The 23,020-nt window shown below is 43.0% G+C and overlaps 1 protein-coding gene across 2 annotated transcripts in view; it reads left to right on the top strand.

The window, feature by feature from the left end:
* Positions 1 to 23,020, top strand: part of KAT14 (lysine acetyltransferase 14) — a 55,827-nt gene that overhangs the window by 1,786 nt on the left and 31,021 nt on the right. Inside the window, exons 2-6 of one of the 2 annotated variants that reach the window (XM_073628163.1) lie at positions 4,120 to 4,241; positions 8,372 to 8,493; positions 12,571 to 12,716; positions 19,525 to 19,944; positions 21,179 to 21,726. In XM_073628163.1, coding sequence (XP_073484264.1) covers positions 4,120 to 4,241; positions 8,372 to 8,493; positions 12,571 to 12,716; positions 19,525 to 19,944; positions 21,179 to 21,726 — 1,358 coding nt within the window. The remainder of the gene's footprint in view (positions 1 to 4,119; positions 4,242 to 8,371; positions 8,494 to 12,570; positions 12,717 to 19,524; positions 19,945 to 21,178; positions 21,727 to 23,020) is intronic. The other variant, XM_073628165.1, reaches the window with a different exon arrangement.

The following is a 23,020-nucleotide window of genomic DNA, read 5'->3' as shown; positions in this document are numbered from 1 at the left end:
ATGAGAGCCGTCTTAACTGATCTGACACAAGTCTCTCCGACTTTAGAAAAGGTTCCTGCACTACTTTGGTCTGACATTGATACGGCTTCAATGCCATAGAGTGTAAAAGTCACATTAAACCGGATCAAAGTTGGACTGAAGTTGCAGGGCAAAGTTGGATTGGAAGTTGTGCAACATTCATGTCAAGGCAATGTGAATCTGGGCTTAAAGCAGATCTCCGTGTTTTCTGTCACTTTAAATAGCTTGTTTGACCCAAGCTTGTCCAAACTATTTGCCTCACGAAGTGCTGTATGTACTGCATGTAACTTCAGCTACATACAATGGAGGGTTCTGTCTGTGAGACAGACTTCCCATTTCACACCCAAAACAGAGGTGCTCAGCCATTCACAGGCAGCTTTGTATTCTGTGAGTAAATACAAAGCTTCCTCTGATTGGCCGAGTCTGAGAATGTGATGTCATCAGCTCACCCCTCCCACTCAGCCGATCAGAGGAAGCTTTTTGTATTCGTTCACAGAACACAAGGCAGCCTACGAATGGCTGAGCACCACTCAGACCGACTCTGTTTTGTTCTTAATGTAAGATGGGAAGTCTGTCTCACAGCCAGAACCCACCATTGTATGTAACTGAAGTTACATGCAGTATATACAGCACTTAGAGACACTGCAGCACTTGGTGAAGTGAATAGTTTGTTTGGGCCAGCTTGTTCAAACAAACTATTTAAAGTGACATAAAACATGGAGATCAGCTTTAAACGACACTATATTACCAAAAGTATTGGGACATCTGCCTTTACATGCACATGAATTTTAATGGCATCTTGGTCCGTAGGGTTCAATATTGCGTTGGCCCACCCTTTACAGCTATAACAGCTTCAGCTCTTCTGGGAAGGCTGTCCACAAGGTTTAGGAGTGTGTCTATGGGAATGTTTGACCATTCTTCCAGAAACGCATTTGTGAGGTCAGGCACTGATGTGGACGAGAAGGCTTGGCTCGCAGTCTCTGCTCTAATTCATTTCAAAGGTGTTCTATCGGGTTAATGTCAGGACTCTGTGCAGGCCAGTGAAGTTCCTCCACCCCAAACTCGCTCATCCATGTCTTTATGGACCTTGCTTTGAGCACTGGTGTGCAGTCATGTTGAAACAGGAAGGGGCCATCCCCAAACTGTTCTCACGAAGTTGGGAGCATGAAATTGTCCAAAATATCTTGGTATGCTGACGCCTTAAGAGTTCCCTTCACTGGAACTAAGGGGCCAAGCCCAACCCCTGAAAAACAACCCCACACCATAATCCCCCCTCCACCAAATGATTTGGACCAGTGCACAAAGCAAGGTCCATAAAGACATGGATGAGCAAGTTTGGGTTGGAGGAACTTGACTGGCCTGCACAGAGTCCTGACATTAACCTTTGGGATAAATTAGAGCGGAGACTGAGCCAGGCCTTCTCGTCCAACATCAGTGCCTGACCTCACAAATGTGCTTCTGGAAGAATGGTGAAACACTCCCATAGACACACTCCTAAACCTTGTGGACAGCCTTCCCAGAAGAGTCAAAGCTGTTATAGCTGCAAAGGTAGGCCAACTCAATATGAACCCTACAGACTAAGACTGGGATGACATTAACGTTCAAGTGCGTGTAAAGGCAGGTGACACAATACTTTTTGTAACATAGTGTAAAACTATAATGGCAAAACTTCTTTTTTTTTTGTTTTTTTTTTTGTTTCGTTTTGGACAGAACAACAATAGAGGGAAATCTTCCAATAGGGGCTCTAGTTCTGGCCGCCTTGGTGACAACCACGAATTCCCTCACTTTGGAGGGATTTCCTTTCACTTTCTTTTTTTGCAATAGGACACTTGTGAAAGCTCATCATTGCCTATATAATTTTCATAAGTGTTTTTTTTTTATGCCTGGAAGTATGAGCCCTTAAGGTGAAATTTGTGCCAGAAAATTTTACCCCACTGGGTTCTGTGCCCCATGCTTCCTGTGGGGTCACCAGGACAGGAAGTGAGCAGGATCTCTCCATTTTGGAAGAGATTTTTGGAAATAAAAGCTATTTTAGAGACTTGAGGAAGGGTCAGAAACTGTCGGTTTTAATTGCCCAATTTTATTGCTTCTTTTTTGTGTTAACTTTGGAAATTAGTGAATTTCTGCTCAACATTAAAACCCAGAAAGAGTTCTTGTCTCTTATTTACTGTCCAAAATAGAGAAAAAAATGTTGGCTGGAGTTGGACTTTCATAAACTACTCTTATACAAAGATAAGTCTACACCTTTCCATGGACCATGGTTAGGAAAAAAAAAAAAGCAAGGCCATATGTGTATATCTAATCTTAGGCTCCATTCACACCTGAGCGTATCGATTTACTGGTGTTATTTTTAAAGCTTTTTTAAAGCATTTTAGAATTGTATAACAGTGCCTTGAAAAAGTATTCATACCCCTTGAAATTTTCCACATTTTGTCATGTTGCAACCAAAAACGAAAAAGGATTTTATGTGATAGACCAACTCAAAGTGGCACATAATTGTGAAGAGGAAGAAAAATTATAAACGGTTTTCATTTTTTTTATTTATTTATTTTATTTTACAAATATATGAAAAGTGTGGTGTGTATTTGTATTCAGCCCCCCTGAGTCTATCATTTGTAGAACCCCCTTTTGCTGCAATTACAGCTGTAAGAGCCCTTGCACACTGGGGCGGTTTGCAGGCGCTATTGCGCTAATAATAGCGCCTGCAAACCGCCCCGAAAGTGCCACTGCTGTCATCCCAGTGTGAAAGCCCCGAGGGCTTGCACACTGGAGCGATGCACTAGCAGGACGGTAAAAAAAGTCCTGCCAGCAGCATCTTCGGAGCGGTGAAGGAGCGGTGTGTATACTGCTCCTGCCCATTGAAATCAATGGGACGGCGCGGCTATACCGCCGGCAATGCGCCTCTGCAGAGGCGCTTTGCGGTGGTATTTAACCCTTTCTCGGGTAAAACCGCCCCGCTAGCGACCGCATACCGACGGTAAAACGCCGCTAATAATAGCGGCGTTTTACCACCGACGCCGCCCCAGTGTGCAAGGGCTCTCAGTCTTTTTGGGGATGTCTCTACCAGCTTTGCACATCTAGAGCGTGACATTTTTGCCCATTTTTGCCCATTCTGCTCTGTGAGATGTTCAAAGCTTGGGATTTTTTTTTATAATCTAACCATGTTTTAAACTTTTCCACAGCCTCATCCCTGACCTGTCTGGTGTGTTCCTTGGCCTTCATGATGCTGTTTGTTCACCAAGGTTCTCTAACAAACCTCTGAGGGCTTTACAGAAAAGCCATATTTATACTGAGATTAAATTACACACAGGTGGACTCTATTTACTAATTAGATGACTTCTTTAGGCAATTGGTTCCACTAGATTTTAGTTAGGGGTATCAGAGTAAAGGGGGCTGAATACAAATGCACGCCACACTTTTCACATCTATTTGTAAAAAAAATTGAAAACACAATTATGTGCCACTTTGTGTTGGTCTATCACATAAAATCCCAATAAAATACATTTACATTTTTGGTTGTAACATGACAAAATGTGGAAAATTTCAAGGGGTATGAATACTTTTTCAAGGCACTGTACAAGCGTTTTACAGCTTCAGATGTTTTTCTTTAGCCAATAGAAAGCACTAGCACTGCCAGAAGTTTTTTCACCTTTAATGCATAAGATGCATTAAGGTGATAAAACACAAGGGGTCACAACCCCTTTAATATTGCTGCACTGTATTGTGTATGCTGAACAGTTTATTTTAGGGGAATTTTCCCATACAGAAACTTTTCTAGTGCAAAAAATAGACTTCCTGCATTTATATAATTACATAAAACGCCCAGAATTCTGGTATCCAGAGACCAAATGACTTTTGCCTAGACTTGTGGGAGGAAAGGTGTGTGTTGTGTTTTTTTTTTTTTTTTTTTTTTTTTTTTAGTCATGATACAAAATAATAATGAGCTTTTGTAAACCTGACTTGCCCTACTGATTCCTGTGAAGTGTAGAACTAGAAATCGTATGTCAGTTTAAATCTTTGTAGGTTTAACTTGATGTCAAATGCTTTCTTTTTGTTGACCCAGATTACTAAGGATCTTCTCGGTCATGTGTTCATTTTCAGGCCAGCTCAGAGGTGACCAACCAAGTCATCTGAAAGGGGACAATTTCTTCAAATTTACATGCAGTGACTGTGCAGAAGACGGCAAAGAGCATTTTGAGCGTTTAAGGCTGACTTGGCAGCAGGTAAATAGAAGAGCAGATTTAGAATGGGCCTAGGTTGACTTGGATGTTATATTTTTCGTTTTTTTTTTTGGTATTGAACCTATTCTGCTAATTATGAGTATCAGAGGTGAAATTGGTGTTAAGCCAAAATTCTACTCCATATATGGAAATTAAGATACCTTTTAAAAAAAAAAAAAAAAAAATCAGCATCTGGACAGGGAAACGTCCATATTCTCAAAGCAGCTGTAAAGAAAAAAAAATCAAAAACTTAAAGCGGTAGTAAACTCTAAAATATACAAGATTTAAACAATATTCAAATGTAAATATTAATTTGCAATAACATGGGCACTAAGAGTATACCAAAAACCGTTCTTGATGTCATTTTTCCTTTTATATTCGAAAAGCTCATCCTCAATATTAGCCGGCGTTATAGTAACTGTGGTCTTCCGCGTCTGTTTTCTTATTGACTTCCTCCCGCAGTAGCTTTTCCTCTCCATAATCCCACTCATGCGCAGTAATTGAGGTATCCAAGCCTCTTCACAATGCGGAAGTATAAGCAATTATTGCGTGATGTTGGGGCTGACAGCGGCGCTAGGAAATGACGCAGCCCCGGCATAGACCCTGCATTTTTCCGGGAGGGTCTCTGCTTGCCGGTGTTCTGCCGAGGAAGTTCCCCTCGGCGGATAAGGACCTCCCTCTAATGAGCAGGCGCTGCGCCTGCGCAGTAGGAGCCGGCGGAAATAGCCAAAGCCGAATAGTTGCAAATCAGCTGTATACGGCGCCTGTAAGAGGGCCCCTCGCGGGTTCGCTTCGCTCGCCACGCTTCAGGCATGGCCTCGCTTCGCTCGACACTTTTTTATTCTCCCTCTAGGTGCACTTGGATGGTGGGGCTTGAACCTGGACCTAGGGCGCAGGCGCCGTGTACAGCTGATTGAAGGTTTTTAGCTTCGGCTATCTTCGGCGGGTCCTAGTAGTTTGTACTACGCAAGCGCTGCGCCTGCGCAGTACAGGGGGGTCCTTATCCGCCGAAGGAACTTTCTCGGCAAGACACCGGAATAATAGAACATACGGCGCATGCACGGGTGACATGAAATATACAGATCACACGGAAGGAGGCATTCATATAGCGCAACTAATTTTTAAAACCTGCAATTGTCCATTTAAGGAAAAGTCATCGGAATGGGTCTACAACCGCTTTAATGTTCATCAGACCAGAAGCTGGACCTTTTCATATCGGGCTCCTGTAATCTTCTGCACATAGGGTGGGGGGAGAACTGTAATGCTCCAATCACATTAGCACGTCTCCCAAGTCCCATGATTTCCAGTTCGACTTTGATGTGACTTTTGCTGTGACTTTGATCTGACTCTACATTCTCTGGACCAAAGTCACATCAAAAGTTACACCGATGTAGTGCAGACACCTTTTCAAAGTGTTACCACTGTAACCAATTGCCTACTGGGTACTTTCACCCCCTTCCTGCCCAGGCCAGTTTTCAGCTTTCAGCGCTGTTGCACTTTGACAATTGTGTGGTCATGCAACCCTGTACCCAAACTAAATTTTATCATTTTTTTTTTTTTTGAGACTGAGCTTTCTTTGGGGGGTATTTAATCAGCATTGGGGTTTTTTTTTTGTTAAACGAAAAAAGACCGAAAAATGTTAGAAACTAAGAAAAACCTCTTCTTCTTTTTTCTTTTTTTTTTTTTTTTATTATTATTATTATTATAAAATTTTTTTGTAAACGAGTAATTTTTCTCCTTCACTGATGAGGCGACATTAATTGGCACTGACAGGCATCACTGATGGGCACAGATTGGCAGCACTGTTGGGGCTGCACTGATAATCAGGACACTGATGATCAGAGCCCTAGTTTTCAGTGCAGATGTCCCCTGTTTACATTGTGACCAGCTGTGATTTGGCACAGCTGATCCCATGGTAAAGAGCCGCTGTGATTGGCTCTTTACCCCGATCTGCGATCGGAGGCAGCGATCACAGATCCCTGCTGAGGCAGCGTGAGCACAGGAGGACCTAATTTGACGGCTGTAGCCAACATTCGGCTATGGCGCAGTCGCAAAGAGATTAAGTCGCACCGATTTGAACAGGTGCCATTGAAAAGAAAGGGATGCAGCTTGTCATCTGTCTTTGATGTCCAAAGTCACATGACCAGTCGCACGAGTGTGAATGAAGCCTAAGCCAACCAAGGTCTACAGTGTTGTCCATCTAATACTTCCTGAGAGAGGAGAAGGGTGCAGAGCGATGTTATTGGTGTGCTTTTGCTCTTTTATTGTCCAATCACAGGTCGGTGTGGTTCCTAGTTGTTCAACTGCAGTGCGGTCTGCAAAGAGGCCTCGACGTGCAGCACTTTGCTGGATGCAAGGATCCTGGGTGATATCTAAGAAATGCAATAGGTTTTTGTATGTGTAGTAACTTAAAACCGCTCACACTGAAATTAAAGCGGAGTTCTACCCAAATCTTTTTTTTTTTTTTTTTTTTTTTTTTTTAAATAACTCTTATGCCCCGTACACACGGTCGGACATTGATAGGACATTCCGACAACAAAATCCTAGGATTTTTTCCGACGTATGTTGGCTCAAACTTGTCTTGCATACACACGGTCACACTAAGTTGTCGGAAAATCCGATCGTTCTGAACGCGGTGACGTAAAACACGTATGTCGGGACTCTAAACGGGGCAGTAGCCAATAGCTTTCATCTCTTTATTCTGAGCATGCCTGGCACTTTGTGCGTCGGATTTGTGTACACACGATCGGAAATTCCGACAACGGATTTTGTTGTCGGAAAATTTTATAGCAAGCTCTCAAACTTTGTGTGTCGGAAAATCCGATGGAAAATGTGTGATGGAGCCTACACACGGTCGGAATTTCCGACAACAAGGTCCTATCACACATTTTCCGTCGGAAAATCCAACCGTGTGTACGGGGCATAACTCTTGCATAATGCATATTTAGCAATTCTTACTCCTTGTCATTAACGCTGCCTTTATGATTATTTTATTGGAAAAAATACATTTTTGATTTTGCCTTCTTGGGAATTCCCATCTTACTTGTGGGCAGGAGAAGCCCACAAGCATATTCTTCCCGGATACGGCGCTGCTGTATTCCCAGCATTCACAGCCTGTTTTCGCGCATGCGCAGTAGCAGCACGTAGCGGCACTGGAAACTACACAGGTTGCCATCACAACGGGCGTCGTCGGAAGTGCCCACCCCGTTGTTACGGCAACCTAGCCCTCGGCGCTGCCCACTGACTCCTGGGAAATGATGACACACATATCCCAGGAGCAGAGGCGCCGAGGGAAATGACGTCAGGCGCCGTGGTGAGGAAGGGGAAGATTAGAAGGGATCACATAGCAACAGGCATTAAAAGGTAAGTAAAAAAAAAAAAAAAAAAAACAATTTTGTTCAAATGTTGTTAGGTTATTTGCTGCACAGTAAATGTCAACTTAATTTTATGGGTGGAACTCAGCTTTAATTAGAAACTATAAGATTTTATAGGTCTCCCACAGCACTAAGTGCTTGAGGCTGGGTTCACATATGGGCACGCAGAGGCTCACAGCAGGAGTCCGATGCGTCCTCGTTCACCGTTTCAGGTCCGATATCGGTCCGAATTTTTTGCTGAATTCGCACCTGAAATGGTCCAAAAGACGCATAGGGCTCCTGTGCAAATCCATAGAAAGCTGGTCACAATCTCCTGCTGTGCTAATTGGATGCGGAAATTCCGCATCCAATTCGCACTAGTGTGAACCCAGCCTTAGTCATGCAATTGTAGGGGCATGGCACTACAATATCCGGACTAACAGCTACTGGGACAAATTTACTGACTGGTGCATTAAGGGGTGACATGTAAACAGAATCTAATTATATAGATATTAGGTTTTGCTTTAATTTGGCTCCCAGAATAACCTGAATGACTCCTGAATTCTGAATTTCCCTGCCCCATAGTAATAGAAATTGTATTTTTCATTTTGTTATTGTATTCAAAAACATTTTAGATCTATCTATCTATCTATCTATCTATCTATCTATCTATCTATCTATCTATCTATCTATCTATCTATCTATCTATCTAGTGGTTATCTAGCGAATACAATGATCAGCACTCCAAATGGTCTGAATGATATGATTCTGGTATTTCAGGTGGTTATGCTGGCCATGTACAACCTGTCCCTGGAAGGATCTGGCCGCCAGGGTTATTTTAGATGGAAGGAAGACATCTGCTCATTTATAGAGAAACAATGGACCTTCTTGCTGGGGAGCAGGTGAGAATTTGAAATGTATATATGCCACTAACTAGGCTGGTTCTTCAGTTTTGTGGGTAGATATACTGTTATATCATTTGTATATCTGAAGCCAAAACGTCTTTTTCTTCTTTTTTTTTTTTCAATTTTGGATGGAGTAGGGGAGGGTTTTTTTCTTGTCTCATCTGCTTATTAGGGAGATTCCCCTCACTTCCTGTCCTGTAGACTCAACAGGAAGTGAGAAGATATCTCTTCACCGTGGGGGAAATTCCCTCTTCGGCTGTTTTCGCATCTGTCATGTTTTTGAGTGTTTTTTATTTTGGGGGGGTTGCATGCATGTTTTTGAATCATTTGAGCTTTGCCATTTTTGTGTTTATTAGCCAATAGAGAAAAATAGCACGGTTTCATCAATTGTTGCTGTGTTTTTCAGCTTTTTCATCTGCTGTTATATAGGCTGGATTCACACCAGTCCGGAGCGAATTTCAGCTCCGTTCTCTGTGCGAAGAGAAAAAGCAGCTGTTCAGTGTTTCCTCTCCGTTGTAGCTGCAGATCAGCTGAGTGGGGAGAGGGGGGAGGTGTAGTGAGGAGGGGGAGAGAATGCCTGTTCACAACGGAACACATCGGCAAATCAGATGTGTTCCCATAGAAGAATCTGTGCCTGCAATTCGCACCGCAATGCCTAGAAAACGCACACGTTTTTTGGGCAATGCGGACTGCGAATGCAACGCACATATCTGAACCAGACTGATTGAAAGTAATAGATTTTAAAATGTTCTGCGAATTGGATGCAGTGTAAGCCACATCCAATTTGCATAGGTGTGAACCCAGCCATAATAATAATAATAATTATTATTAATAATTGATTTTTGTCCTGTTTTTTGTAGGGGGTAAATTTATTTACATTATACATTTTTTTTATTAGGTTAGGGGTTTTTAACTTTATTAATATTATTTTTATTTCATTATTGCATTTGAGCAGAAAAATGCTCATAAAACGTGCAACAAAATGCGCTAAAACGCTCAAAACCACTTGAGTGAAGCGTTTCCATGCATTTCTATAGAACAAAAAAACACTTAAAAATGCACCAATCTGCCCAATTTGAGCTACAAAAAAAACCAAACACTTCAGACCCTTTTTGAGCTTCAGGCGACGTGTAGTGGAGATGTGAACCATCTCCACAGAGAATAATTGATTTTTTTTCTCCTCCAGTGTTTTGGAGCTTCGAGCTTGGTGTGAATGGGACCTTAAAGAGGTGTCCCAGGTACATCTACCTGTGATTTTAATATATTTTAATGAGTACAACTTCTGGTAATACTGTGGTGTGTGATTCACAATCATAAAGTTTTGAGTTTTTTAAATGTCAATCAAACTACTTTTTATGTATTTTAGTCTATGTTTAATTACGTTAAATATTTTTGTATGGATTTTCATCTTGAAGGTGTGTGTGTGTGTGTGTGTGTGTGTGTGTGTGTATGTACAGTATCTCACAAAAGTGAGTACGCCCCTCTCATTTTTGTAAATATTTTATTCTATCTTTTCATGTGACAACACTGAAGAAATGACACTTTGCTACAATGTAAAGTAGTGAGTGTACAGCTTGTATAAGCCTCGGTTCACACCAGAGGCGGCACGACTTGCAGGTCGCCTCACCGAGGCGACCTGCACACGACTGCCTGGGCGACTTGCAAAATGACTTCTGTATAGAAGTCTATGCAAGTCGCCCCAAGTCGCTCCCAAAGTCGTACAGGAACCTTTTTCTAAGTCGGAGCGACTTGCGTCGCTCCCCTTAGAACGGTTCCATTGTACAGAACGGGAGGCGACTAGGTCGCCTGACAAGTCGCCCCCGTGTGAACCGAGCCTTACAGTGTAAATTTGCTGTCCCCTCAAAATAACTCAACACACAGACATTAATGTCTAAACCGCTGGCAACAAAAGTGAGTACACCCCTAAGTGAAAATGTCCAAATTGGGCCCAATTAGCCATTTTCTCTCCCCGGTGCCATGCAACTCGTTAGTGTTACAAGGTCTCAGCTGTGAATGGGGAGCAGCTGTGTTAAATTTGGGGTTATCGCTCTCATACTGGTCACTGGAAGTTCAACGTGGCACCTCATGGCAAAGAACTGTCTGAGCATCTGAAAAAAAGAATTGTTGCTCTACCTAAAGATGGCCTAGGCTATAAGAAGATTGCCAAGACCCTGAAACTGAGCTGCAGCACAGTGGCCAAGACCATACAGCGGTTTAACAGAACAAGTTCCACTCAGAACAGGCCCCGCTATGGTCGACCAAAGAAGTTGAGTGCACATGCTCAGCGTCATATCCAAAGGTTGTCTTTGGGAAATAGACGTACGAATGCTGCCAGCATTGCTGAAGAGGTTGAAGGGGTCGGGGTCAGCCTGTCAGTGCTCAGACCATACGCCACACACAGCATCATATTGGTCTGCATGGCTGTTGTCCCAGAAGGAAGCCTCTTCTAAAGATGATGCACAAGAAAGCCTGCAAACAGTTTGCTGAAGACAAGCAGACTAAGGACATGGATTTCTGGAACCACGTCCTGTGGTCTGATGAGACCAAGATAAACTTATTTCGTTCAGATGGTGTCAAGTGTGTGTGGCGGCAACCAAGTGAGGAGTACAAAGTCAAGTCTGTCTTGCCTTTAGTCAAGCATGGTGGTGTGGTGGGAGTGTCATGGTCTGGGGCTGCATGAGTGCTGTCGGCACTGGGGAGCTACAGTTCATTGAGGGAACCATGAATGCCAATATGTACTGTGATATACTGAAGCATGATCCCCTCCCTTCAGAGACTGGGCCACAAGGCAGTATTCAAACATGTGAACAACCCCAAACACACCTCCAAGATGACCACTGCCTTGCTAAAGAAGCCGAGGGTAAAGGTGATGGACTGGCCAAGCATGGTTCCAGACTTAATCCCTATTGAGCATCTGTGGGACATCCTCAAATGGAAGGTGGAGGAGCACAAGGTCTCTAACATCCACCAGCTCTGTGATGCCATCATGGAGGAGTGGAAGAGGACTCCAGTGGCAACCTGTGAAGCTCTGGTGAACTCCATGCCCAAGAGGATTAAGGCAGTGCTGGAAAATAATGGTGGCCACACAAAATATTGACACTTGGGCCTAATTTGGACATTTTCACTTAGGGGTGTACTCATTTTTGTTGCCAGCAGTTTAGACATTAATGGCTGTGTGTTGAGTTATTTTGAGGGGACAGCAAAATCTGAACATTATAGTATCCCATCCTTTTTGTTTAAGGAATGTAATCCGAAACACCATTTAAAAGAAGCCTTTTTAAAATCTTCTGCAGCCAGTAATGGCTATGTACGGGGCAGGCATTGGGACCAGCACTCCCTAGTGCCATGGGAGGAGGTACCGTCCTTTTCTTTCAGGCTGCACATGCACGGTGTGTACTCTGTTGCCTAAAGGGTATTCAGCGCCTGTGACCAGAGAGTGTACACACTGCCACATTTGCAGCCCAAAAGAACAGGTCCATTAGTCAGCCAGCCAGTGGGCTGAACGAAAAAGAAATAAAAACAATTCCTCCACCCGCACAACAGTAGTTTCCCTGTAACACATTGTACTGCGAAGAAATTCATCCATCATTCTTCAGTTAGCTATTATACACTATATTACTTAAAGTATTGGGACGCCTGCCTTTACACACACATGAACTTTAATGGCATCCCCGTCTTAGTCTGTAGGGTTCAATATTGAGTTGGCCCACCCTTTGCAGCTATAACAGCTTCAACTCTTTTGGGAAGGCTGTCCATAAGGTTTAGGAGTGTGTCTATGGGAATGTTTGACCATTCTTCCAGAAGTGCATTTGTGATGTCAGGCACTGATGTGGACGAGAAGGTCTGGCTCGCAGTCTCCGCTTTAATTCATCCCAATGTTGTGTTCTATTGGGTTGAGGTCAGGACTTTGCAGGCCAGTCAAGTTCCTCTACCCCAAACTCGCTCATCCCTGTCTTTATGGACCTGTATTTGTATTTGTGCATATTGTTGCCTTCTGTTTTACTTGCTTTACTAGTATAACAGGAGGTGTGTTGGGTGTGTACACTGGATAAATATCCATGCATTTGTTTATAGAAAGAAGACTTCTACCTGGTGGAGCACAGTTGCTGGATGTCTGTCTGTGGGAAGCCCCATGTTCTTCCGGTCTGGAGCTCAGGAGTTTGGAGAGCCAGGGTGGTGGAAGCTCGTTCACAACAAACCTCCAGCCATGAGACCTGAGGGTGAGATGTATTCTCTTACTTTTCAGGCGTTACAAGGTATGGTATGCTCTCAGAACCAATATTTAGCTTGGCAATTGCTACAACCACTGAGAAACCTGTTATAGGAAAGAACAGTGGAAGACTGGTCTTCATTATAACCAACCCTGTACTTCAAGTTTGTTGTGGCTCTTCATACATTACGCAGCCCAACAAAGAAAAAAATTGCCTTGCTTCTTAGACCTGTACTTGGGATTATTTTGAGCACTGATTCAGAAAATAGCATTGGCTAGAGTGGATCAGCTCTAGTTTCTTAGACATGGTCGAATATGTAATTTTTTTTTAGTCAGTTTTTGGAAGGATCTTGCTGATTAGTTGTTGTTCTGTTACCTAGTTTGTATTTTTGTGTCTCTGATGGCGGCATGACGGTTGATGTATAAACAGAAAAGTCAGTGCTGCTACCCATACACCAGTTAGATAGCAGAGCTCCCAGGTGCTCAATCCACAGTCGCTGTAATGTAGAACACAGTAGAGTAATGTAGAAAAAGTGATCCGCACTCAGGTTGTTGCTCTTAAAATGTCTTCATTTTATTGAATAGCCACAGTGAACAAACGCAGATTAAGTCATTTGACGCGTTTCAGCCTATAAGGCCTTAGTCATAACTAAGGATGAGCTCTGGCGTGTTTGCACAGCCCACGTGCAGAGCCCGCCAGGAAGTCAGCACTGTGCTGCGCTAATCACAGGCAGTGAGACATTGTCCCGATGCGGGGCTGCAGAGATCGGGAAATGTCTCACTGCCTGTGATTAGCGCAGCACAGTGCTGACTTCCTGGCGGGCTCTGCACGTGGGCTGTGCGAACACTCCGGAGCTCATCCTTAGTCATAACCACCATGACGGTTGATGTGTACTTGCAGGTGTGAGTTGGCCCCCTGGGGGACCAACATTGTTTTCCACTAAATACGGGTGGCACGAGTATCTGTGATTGATATATTGGGCAGCATGTCCATCCTTTCTGTCTTAAGAGGTGTGAGTTGGCATCCTCGGAGGGTCGATATTGTTCCCTTACCGATCACGGGTGACGTTATTGGTTATTAATATATTGGTGCAGTATGTCCATCTATCCTGCTTAAACAGAGACAATGTTGTTGAAACAAATATATTTTTTTATATTCCATAACGTACATGGATAGTCGATGGCCAATTTTTGCCCCTGTGACCGCCTGCCAGACTTTTTTGTGTGTGGTATGTTCCAAGTGGTCAGAAATGACATTATATCTGGATTTGGAGAAGTCTGCTCTACAACTAGGTGTTGCATATTCATATACAATTTATTATATTGGTCTATATGCTTCCCTGTCCAGTAATGTGTATTGTCTGTACGCTTTTATAGGAATTGGGGGATAATATCCCTGTAATTTTTTTTGTGTTTTTTTTTTTCTTTTAATGTGACTTCAATAAACTGTTAATTTTTGTAACATCTGTGTGCCACATTGTGCCAATAAAGTCTGTTATCTATAGGGGGGGTGCACAATTTAGCAGCCATCGTGAGAGTGTTTATGTACTTACAACTGTAATTTTACATCGGAATCATTGGATTCTAAAGTGTAGGCTGTTACCTATATCATAGTTATGATTGGCACTCGTATTGTTTTATTTTTGCAGATGGAGCACCATAGAGGTCATGGCTACTTCACGATGGTGCTGCCTGAATATCTGATGCATTTTGCTATATTTATATCCTGATTTTTGATGGGCAACCAGAGTGAAGGGTGGTATATGGCAATGTTTTTAACTCCAGTCCTCAAGTACCCCCAACAGGTCATGTTTTCAGGATTTCCCTGAGATGGCTGTGGTAATTACTAAGACAGTGAAACTGATCAAATCACCTGTGCAAAATAATGGTAAGCCTGAAAACATGACCTGTTGGGGGTGCTTGAGGACTGTATTTGAGAAACATTGGTATGTGGCATTTATGCTCTATATCCAAAACTAGAGCTGATAGGGAATAAAAGTGCTGTTTTTGGAATCAGCAGGTCAAATATATACAGGAACAGGTCTAACACTCGAGGCACCAAAATGGTGTTGGCCTGTGTATCTGATCGTTGTAAGCAGTACAAAAATAAATCGCATCACGTTGAATACATTTTTGGTATTTCACAAGATTAAGATAAAAAAAGTTGAATACACTTGCAGTGGTTGAACATATAGCCAGTTCTTGTCTGAATTTTTAAACTTCTTTTAGAGGCATTTAACCTATTTATTGGTGGTAAATCCACTGTTTGCAGTTTAACCAACCAAGACTAGTGCATTGTGTCCAATTAAGAGCTGAACTCCAGGCAAACCGCTAAATACGCAAGTCAAATCCATATAAGTGTTGTTTGTTTTACCTAACAAAGGACATGTATTTCTCTCTATTCAGTCATGAGATTTGCACAGCTTTGACACCTGAATTTAATATGTTACGGTTACACAACACAGGTCTTGTCCTCCTCTGAGAAAAACAGAAATGGAAGGCGTGCACACCTAGTGCATTACCAAAGATAATTTATTAATAAAAATATTTTATATAAAAGTGGGTACTCACAAAATGCAACTGACAAAAGGCCATAAAAACAATGCATGGACATGCACAGAACACGAGGTACAGCTAACGCGTTTCGGGGGCACACCCCCTTCCTCAGAGCTTGTCCCTCCTCTGGCCTGTGGCTGGACAGTGAAAGGAGAAGCAGCAGGCTGATAAGTTCATCTTTATCATGCTGCTCCCTCCTCCTATCATCATGCCCTTTGGTAGCACATGGGCACTGCAGTACAATTCTTCGGCTTTTGCTGCTTTTATCTCTCCCGATCTGAGCTTTTCTGTGCAGATGATTACAAGAGCCTAATACCAAGTCACATTCAGGTACATGCAGTGCTTGCATTTAGGAAATACGGGTAATGATGTGTTCATGACTACAGAGCTGCATTGATTTTTTTTTTTTTTATAACTGGAATATAGCATTAAAGGGTTACTAAACCCTCTTTTTTTAATAACAACCATATATCATACTTGCCTCCTCTGTGCAGTTGGTTTTGCATAGAGTGGCCCCGATCCTCCTCTTCTGGGGTCCCTCAGCGGCACTGGTGGCTGCTCCTCTTCTCGAGTGCCCCGTTGGAGAAGCGCTCTCCTTCGGGACACCCATGCGGGCGTGCTCCCGAGTCCTGCTACTGCATCTAATGACACAGACAGCAGGACTAGGCCCTGCCTGCGTCATTGGATTTGATTGACAGCAGCGGGAGCCAATGGCTGCGCTGCTATCAATCTATCCAATCAGGACACGAGACTCTGGCTGGGGCTGGTGTGCTCAATCCCGCCGTGGGAATTGTGGGGCTCGGAATGCATTAAGGTGAAAAACCTTAAGGGGGTTACAACCTTTTTAAAATGGTATTAAACCCAAAAGTACACATTTATTATATTGCAGCTTACCAATTCTTACAAGTGATGGCTGCAATAGTCTTCCTTTTTTAGGCTTGCTTTCTCCTATGGTAACCTGGTGATCTGGCCAGTAAGCCTGTCGTTTTTCAAAAGAACAAGCTCTCCTACAGACATATCATTTTAAAGGGATGAGACAAACCCTTTACCACTGACAGGGGCACTTTCAATGATCAGCTTTTATTTATTTATGTAAAACCGTTATCCCCAGAATAAAAATGTTTGCTGTAATTGCTTATAAAGCTCAAGCTGGAGTTTAGCTTCAGTTTGTTAGTGTATTTAAATCTGTTAGTTCATTTAACGCTCCCCTCCCCCCAGACTAACAATGCTGCTGTCTGTTGTGCCCACTGTTCTCATTCATCCAGAGTGGAGGCACTCTTAATACAGAAGGTGTGTTACTGGACAGGTCACCAGGGGAAAACAGAAGGGGGGAAAAAAATGAATGCAGCCATCACATCTAGTGATTGGTAAGCTGCAATACATTTGCATTTTTTGTTTTGGGTTTAATATCACTTTCTGCTGAGGCCAATTTTTACTTTAGATGTAAAAATCAACATTGTTTTTGCTAGAAAATTACTTGGAACCCCCAAACATTGTATATTGTCTGAAAGCAACGGCAGTGGAGAACTAAATGGCGGTTGTTGCACTTATTTTATGTTGCAGGATATTTGCACAGCGGTTTATCAAACGCAAAATTTCAGGATAACACTCAAATTAATTTATTGCACACAAACATAATATGAAACCCACTTTTTGGTAAAATATAAAGGAGGTTCTGCTGAGTAAATAGATACCTTACATGTAATGCTTTAAAATTGTGCACATCTGTGAAGTGGTGACACACTACGGTACATTAATTTATCCATAGGTGACACTTTAAAAAGCCTTTATAGTTTACCAGTAGAGTTAAAGTGGAACTTCACCTAAAAGGGGAAGTGCTGCTTCTTTACAGTGCCTTGAAAAAGTATTCATACTTGAAATTTTCCACATTTTGTGTTACAACCAAAAACGTAAATTTATTTTATTGGGATTTTACTTGATAGAGCAACACAAAGTGGCACATAATTGTGAAGTGGAAAGAAAATGATAAATGGTTTTCAAAATGTTTTACAAATATGTGAAAAGTATGGCGTGCATTTTTATTCAGCCCCCATGAGTCAATACTTTGTAGAATCACCTTTCTCTGCAATTACAGCTGCAAGTCTTTTTTGGGAATGTCTCTAGTTCTTTGCACATCTAGATCCTTTTGCCCATTCTTCTTTGCAAAATAGCTCAAGCTCTGTCAGATTGGATGGAGAGCATCTGTGAACAGCAATTTTCAAGTCTTGCCACAGATTCTCAGTTGGATTTAGGTCTGGACTTTGACTGGGCCATTCTAACGCATGAATATGCTTTTATCTAAACCATTCCATTGTAGCTCTGGCTGTATGTTTAGGGTCGTTGTCCTGCTGGAAGGTGAACCTCCGCCCCAGTCTCAAGTCTTTTTTTTTTCCAGACTCTAACAGGTTTTCTTCTAAGATTGCCCTGTATTTGGCTCAATCAGTCTTCCCATCAACTCTGACCAGCTTCTCTGTCCCTGCTGACGAAAAGCATCCCCCAACATGATGCTGCCACCACCATGTTTCACAGTGGGGATGGTGTGTTCAGGGTGATGTACAGTGTTAGTTTTCCGCCACACAGCGTTTTACTTTTAGGCCAAAGCTAAATTTAGGTCTCATCTGACCAGAGCACCTTCTTCTACGTGTTTGCTGTGTCCCCCACATGGCTTTTCGCAAACTGAAAATGGGACTTCTTATGGCTTTTCTTTCAACAATGGCTTTCTCCTTGCCACTCTTCTATAAAGGCCAGATTTGTGGAGTGGAGTCTCGTGGACAGGTTCTCCCACCTGAGCTGTGGATCTCTGCAGCTCCTCCAGAGTTATCATGGACCTCTTGGCTGCTTCTCTGATTAGAGCTCTCCTTGCCCGGCCTGTCAATTTAGGTGGACGACCATGTCTTGGTAGGTTTGCAGTTGTGCCATACTCTCCTTTTCGAATGATGGATTGAACAGTGCTCAATGACATGTTAAAAGCTTGGGATATAACCTAACCCTGCTTTAAACTTCTCCACAACTTTATCCCTGACCTGTCTGGAGTGTTCATTGGCCTTGATGATGCTGTTTGTTCACTAAGGCTCTCTAACAAAACCTCTGAGGGCTTCATAGAACAGCTGTATTTATACTGAGATTAAATTACACACAGGTGGACTCTATTTACTAATTAGGTGACTTCTGAAGGCCATTGGTTCCACTAGATTTTAGTTAGGGGTATCAGAGTAAAGGGGGCTTAATACAAATGTACGCCACACTTTTCAGTTATTTATTTGGAAAAAAATTGAAAATGTATCATTTTTCTTTCACTTCACAATTATGTGCCACTTTGTGTTGGTCTATCACATAAAATATAAATGAAATAAATTTACGGTTTTTGGTTGTAACATGACAAAATGTAGAAAATTTTAAGGGGTATGAATACTTTTTCAAGGCACTGTACATCCTCCCCCTTCCACTGCCACACTGGTTTTGACAGGTACTCGCTCCCACTTTCGGTCAGATGCTCCTGGCGATCTGAGCTGGAAGTTCAGCCCTTCCCCTGCAGCCTTCTGGGACACATTACAGGTTTCTGTGTACGTGTCTCAATTTGCGGCAATACCTCACATGTGTGGTGCAATCATTGTTTACATTTGTGTGCAGGACTTATGTGCGCATTGGCACATGAGCATGGCAGGGCACTTTCATTTTTAAAAAATATAAATATATTTATTATTAAACTTTATTGCTGTCACAAGGGATGAACAACAACCCTTGTGATAGCATGGGCAGTGGAAGGTACTCTATGGAGAGATCTGGGGCTTTTTAGACCCCAGATCTCTCCTCTGCCCTCCAAATCTGCTGATGAAATCGAGCCAGGAATGGCTAGTAAATACATAACTAGAACTGACGAAATCACCGTCGCTTTTGGTTTCGTTGGTCGCTTTTCTGTGTACTTCTGATGAGATAGGTCCCATTGGTTCAGGGTAGATCAGGAGAGCCCAGGAAAGGAGGCGGCGGGAGGAGGGGGGCCCCCTTCCGCACCCTGTAAAAGTGATCGGGCAGTTATAGAGCTGCTCGGATGACATTTACAAGAAAAAGAATTGCTGGTTGCAAATTTTGATACCAGGGTCATGGCTGCGGAAGCAGCCATGATCCTAGTATATAACCACTTCCACCTAGAGACGACCAGGTACATCCTAAGGGCTGGAAGTGGTTACCTTAATAACTATATAATCATTACCTGCACACAGTTCATAAATATGTCATAGATATGTTGTGCTTTGTTACTCCAGCACCTGGCAAGTCTAACCTGGACCAAGTGATTACAGTGGAGGGCCTACGGAAGAGATCTAGAGGAAACCCAGTGGAGTCGGCCATAGAGCTCAAAGAGAAGCGATTGCGTACACAAGAAGCAAAGGATATCAGGAAAGCACAGAAAGAGGCCAGCAGCTTTGGTGATCGGAGCACATCATCCACTCCTGTGAAGTTTTCAAGCCGGAACCGCAGACCAGATTTTATGCTAGAGAAAGGGGAAGTAATAGACTTTTCATCTATGAGCTCTTCTGATCGGACACCCATGACTAGTCCCTCTCCTTCTCCATCTTTGGATTTTTCAGCTCCTGGAACACCAGCATCTCACTCTGCTACACCCAGCCTGCTGTCCGAGGCTGATCTAATCCCTGATGTCATGCCACCCCAAGCATTGTTCCATGGTTAGTGCTTCTTAATTGGCTTTACTGTAGATACCATGCTTAAATATATTGGAAATCTCTGTGACCAGTGAAAACTAGTCACGTGCTGGGAATTTCCCTCAGTGAAAATTGCCGTGTTTACTACCTACTTACACAAACTCAGCAGTTCTGAAATTGTGACCTTTTTGGGGAGCTTGAGCAATAAAGTAAAGAAAATTGTTTTGTCTAAAGCATTTGCAGGGAACCTGTTTCCTTCTAGATGTCATCCATTCTTATCATGTCATTCTAGCCTTTCTTTGACAGCTTCTGTCATTTCTGGGCTTCAGACCTTAGATGGTCCAGTGCCTTCCAATGATGAGCTTTTCTTTAAGTAGATTTAAACCTTAACATGATGACATTTAGTTTGCCAAAGCAGCATATTTAATGAACAACAGTAATGCTAAACTTCACAGCCAGGTAAGTGACACCACTATTTCTATTTCTGGTTTTACGGTATCCCGTGTCAACTGCTTCCTCATTGGAGAGCAAGCTCACACTGCTAAGTCAAAAAAACAGGCAGATAACACAGGAAGAGTGGAGTTGTAACAAGTCTGGCAAGATGGTGTCTCGAAAAGTACAAGGTTTTTACCTTAATGCATTAGGGTAAAAAACCTTCTCCATGCAGCCCCCCCCCCCTAAATACTTACCTGAGCCCAATCTCAATCCATTGATGTGCACTAGAGCAGCGTCTCTCTCCCTCCTCATTGAACAGAGAGGCAACAGTGGGAGCCATTATCTCCTGTTGCTGTCAATCACAGCCAGTGAGGGTGTGGGGCCCAGCCATGCTCTGTGTGTCAATGGACTGGATTGAGCCCGCACGAGTCCCCCAAGAGCAAGTAGCTTGCTATGGGGGCACTTGGCATGAGTGTGGAGCCAGGAGTGCTGGCAAGGGACCCCAGAAGAAGATGATCGGGGCTGCTATGTGCAAAACTATTGCACAGAGCAGGTAAGTATGACATATTTGTTGTGTTTTTTTTTTAAATATTGCTTTTAGAAGCACTTTAAACAGTTAACGCATGTATTTAACTGTGAATTTAGCAATTTGCCTGGAGTTCTGCCTTAGGAATTCTCTGTAATGCCCCAGAGGTTTAAATATTAATCTAACATAATTTTCCCCCTTCAAGATATGCAAGCAAGTGCACAGTGTTGTTTAAGTCTTTTGCCGCATTCTTTTGTGTTTGTGTTTTTCATTTGTGTTCTTGTGGCCCCTGTTCAGATGATGAAGAAATGGATGCTGATGGTGTCATTGATCCTGGGATTGAATACTTTCCTTCTCCAAATGCTACTCATTCTACTCCTATTAGTCGAAAGAACTACAAGTCATCTGTCCATGTGAAACAAGAAATAGAGAGTGAGGAGGAGAAAATGGAGCGGTTAGAGGGTGAACTGCATGGGGGTCCCTCCATTGAGAGAATGCGGGACAAGAGGAGACCACAACCGATTGAGAGAGACCGAAGTAGAAGCTCTCAGCACCACCCTATAAGCTTGTATGAAGAAAAGCTGCTGTTAAAACGCCTTGAGGCTTGTCCTAATGCTGTAGCTGTGACTCCAGAGGCCAGGAGACTCAGGCAAAGACTGCTGGTGCGCAAGGCCAAGCGAGAAAGGGGTCTTCCTATTTTTGACCTGGACCAGGCAGTGAATGCAGCTCTGTCACTGGTTGGAGGAGTATATGGAGCTAGAGAAGGCTCTGTTTCTAGGCCATTACCCTCTGATCAGGAGTACACCCGGACAAGCAAAGACATGAGAATACTGGATAGATACCAAGTAAGTTCCATCCAGGTTAAACGGAAGTTGCAAAACCTTTCAGTGCTTGTGTGCTTACAGGAACTTATAGAAAAATCTCAGATGTGTAAGCTGAATAAAAGTATTGAGGGGTAAGTGCAGCGCAAAATATAAATAAACCAATCAAAATGAACTGAATGAATTCCCCAATAGTCTATCAGGACAGAACCATGTAAACTTCAGATAACAGGAATAAGTCTTGTATACAGTATCCAATTGCACTTACCAGAGATAGTGGACCTCTGCACAGCAGGGGTCAAACTCACATATATCCCCACGGGGATGATGGTAATTCCTAGTGGTGTCACTGGAGGGGATCACTGCAGTGGGAGATCCAGATATCCAGAGGGGTGAACCGACCTTCTAACAGGGATATGCCAGAGAGTGAAAACCGCCAGATTGGAGATGTAGAAAAAGACCGCTCCGAGATGTCAACAGCAAATAAAAATAAAAAGGGGATACCATCTAAGAGTAATCCATCTTTTTTATTAAAAATCCAATATAGATGTCATAAAAACAAAGCGCTAACAAGCGCAGATGGTATAAATAAGGTCGGACTACAATGCAATGTAGTACCGACACACACAGTATGGCAGCGGGTGACGTCCGTAGCAAGGCTCCCCCCCCCGTACGCGGTGTTACGTCCTGATTGGACTTCGTCAGCGAGGGGTGGAGCATGACAGTCACCCAGCATCTCCCACTGCAGTGATCCCCTCCAGTGACACCACTAGGAATTACCATCATCCCGTGGGGATATATGTGAGTTTGACCCCTGCTGTGCAGAGGTCCATTATCTCTGGTAAGCGCAATTGGATACTGTATACAAGACTGATTCCTGTTATCTGAAGTTTACATGGTTCTGTCCTGATAGACTATTGGGGAATTCATTCAGTTCATTTTGATTGTTTGGTTTATTTATGTTTTGCGCTGCACTTACCCCTCAATACTTTTGTTACTTCTCAGGCATATGTGATTGCCTGTAGTGTTCAGCTTGCATTTCTGCTATTGTTCACATGTGTTTGCGCTGATTGTTTTCCCCTTTTATTTTTATGTAAGCTGAATAGATTTGCTGCTTATTGAAATTTGTTCTGTTTAAAGTGAGATTAAAGGCTCATTTATTTTTATTTTTTAAAGCGCAAGCATGTTGTACGTACCTGCTCTGTGCAGTGTGCTCTTGCACAGAGCAGCCCTGATCCTCTTTTTTTTCAGGTCCCCCCTGCTGGCACTCCTGGCTCCTCCTCTTCGGCCAGGGCCCTCAATAGCAAGTCGCTTGCTT

The sequence above is a fragment of the Aquarana catesbeiana genome, linkage group LG04 (assembly GCF_042186555.1).
Source record: "Aquarana catesbeiana isolate 2022-GZ linkage group LG04, ASM4218655v1, whole genome shotgun sequence".
NCBI classification, from domain to species: domain Eukaryota; kingdom Metazoa; phylum Chordata; class Amphibia; order Anura; family Ranidae; genus Aquarana; species Aquarana catesbeiana.
Note: the sequence above shows the minus strand (reverse complement) of the source record. Positions and strands in the feature narration are given on the sequence as shown.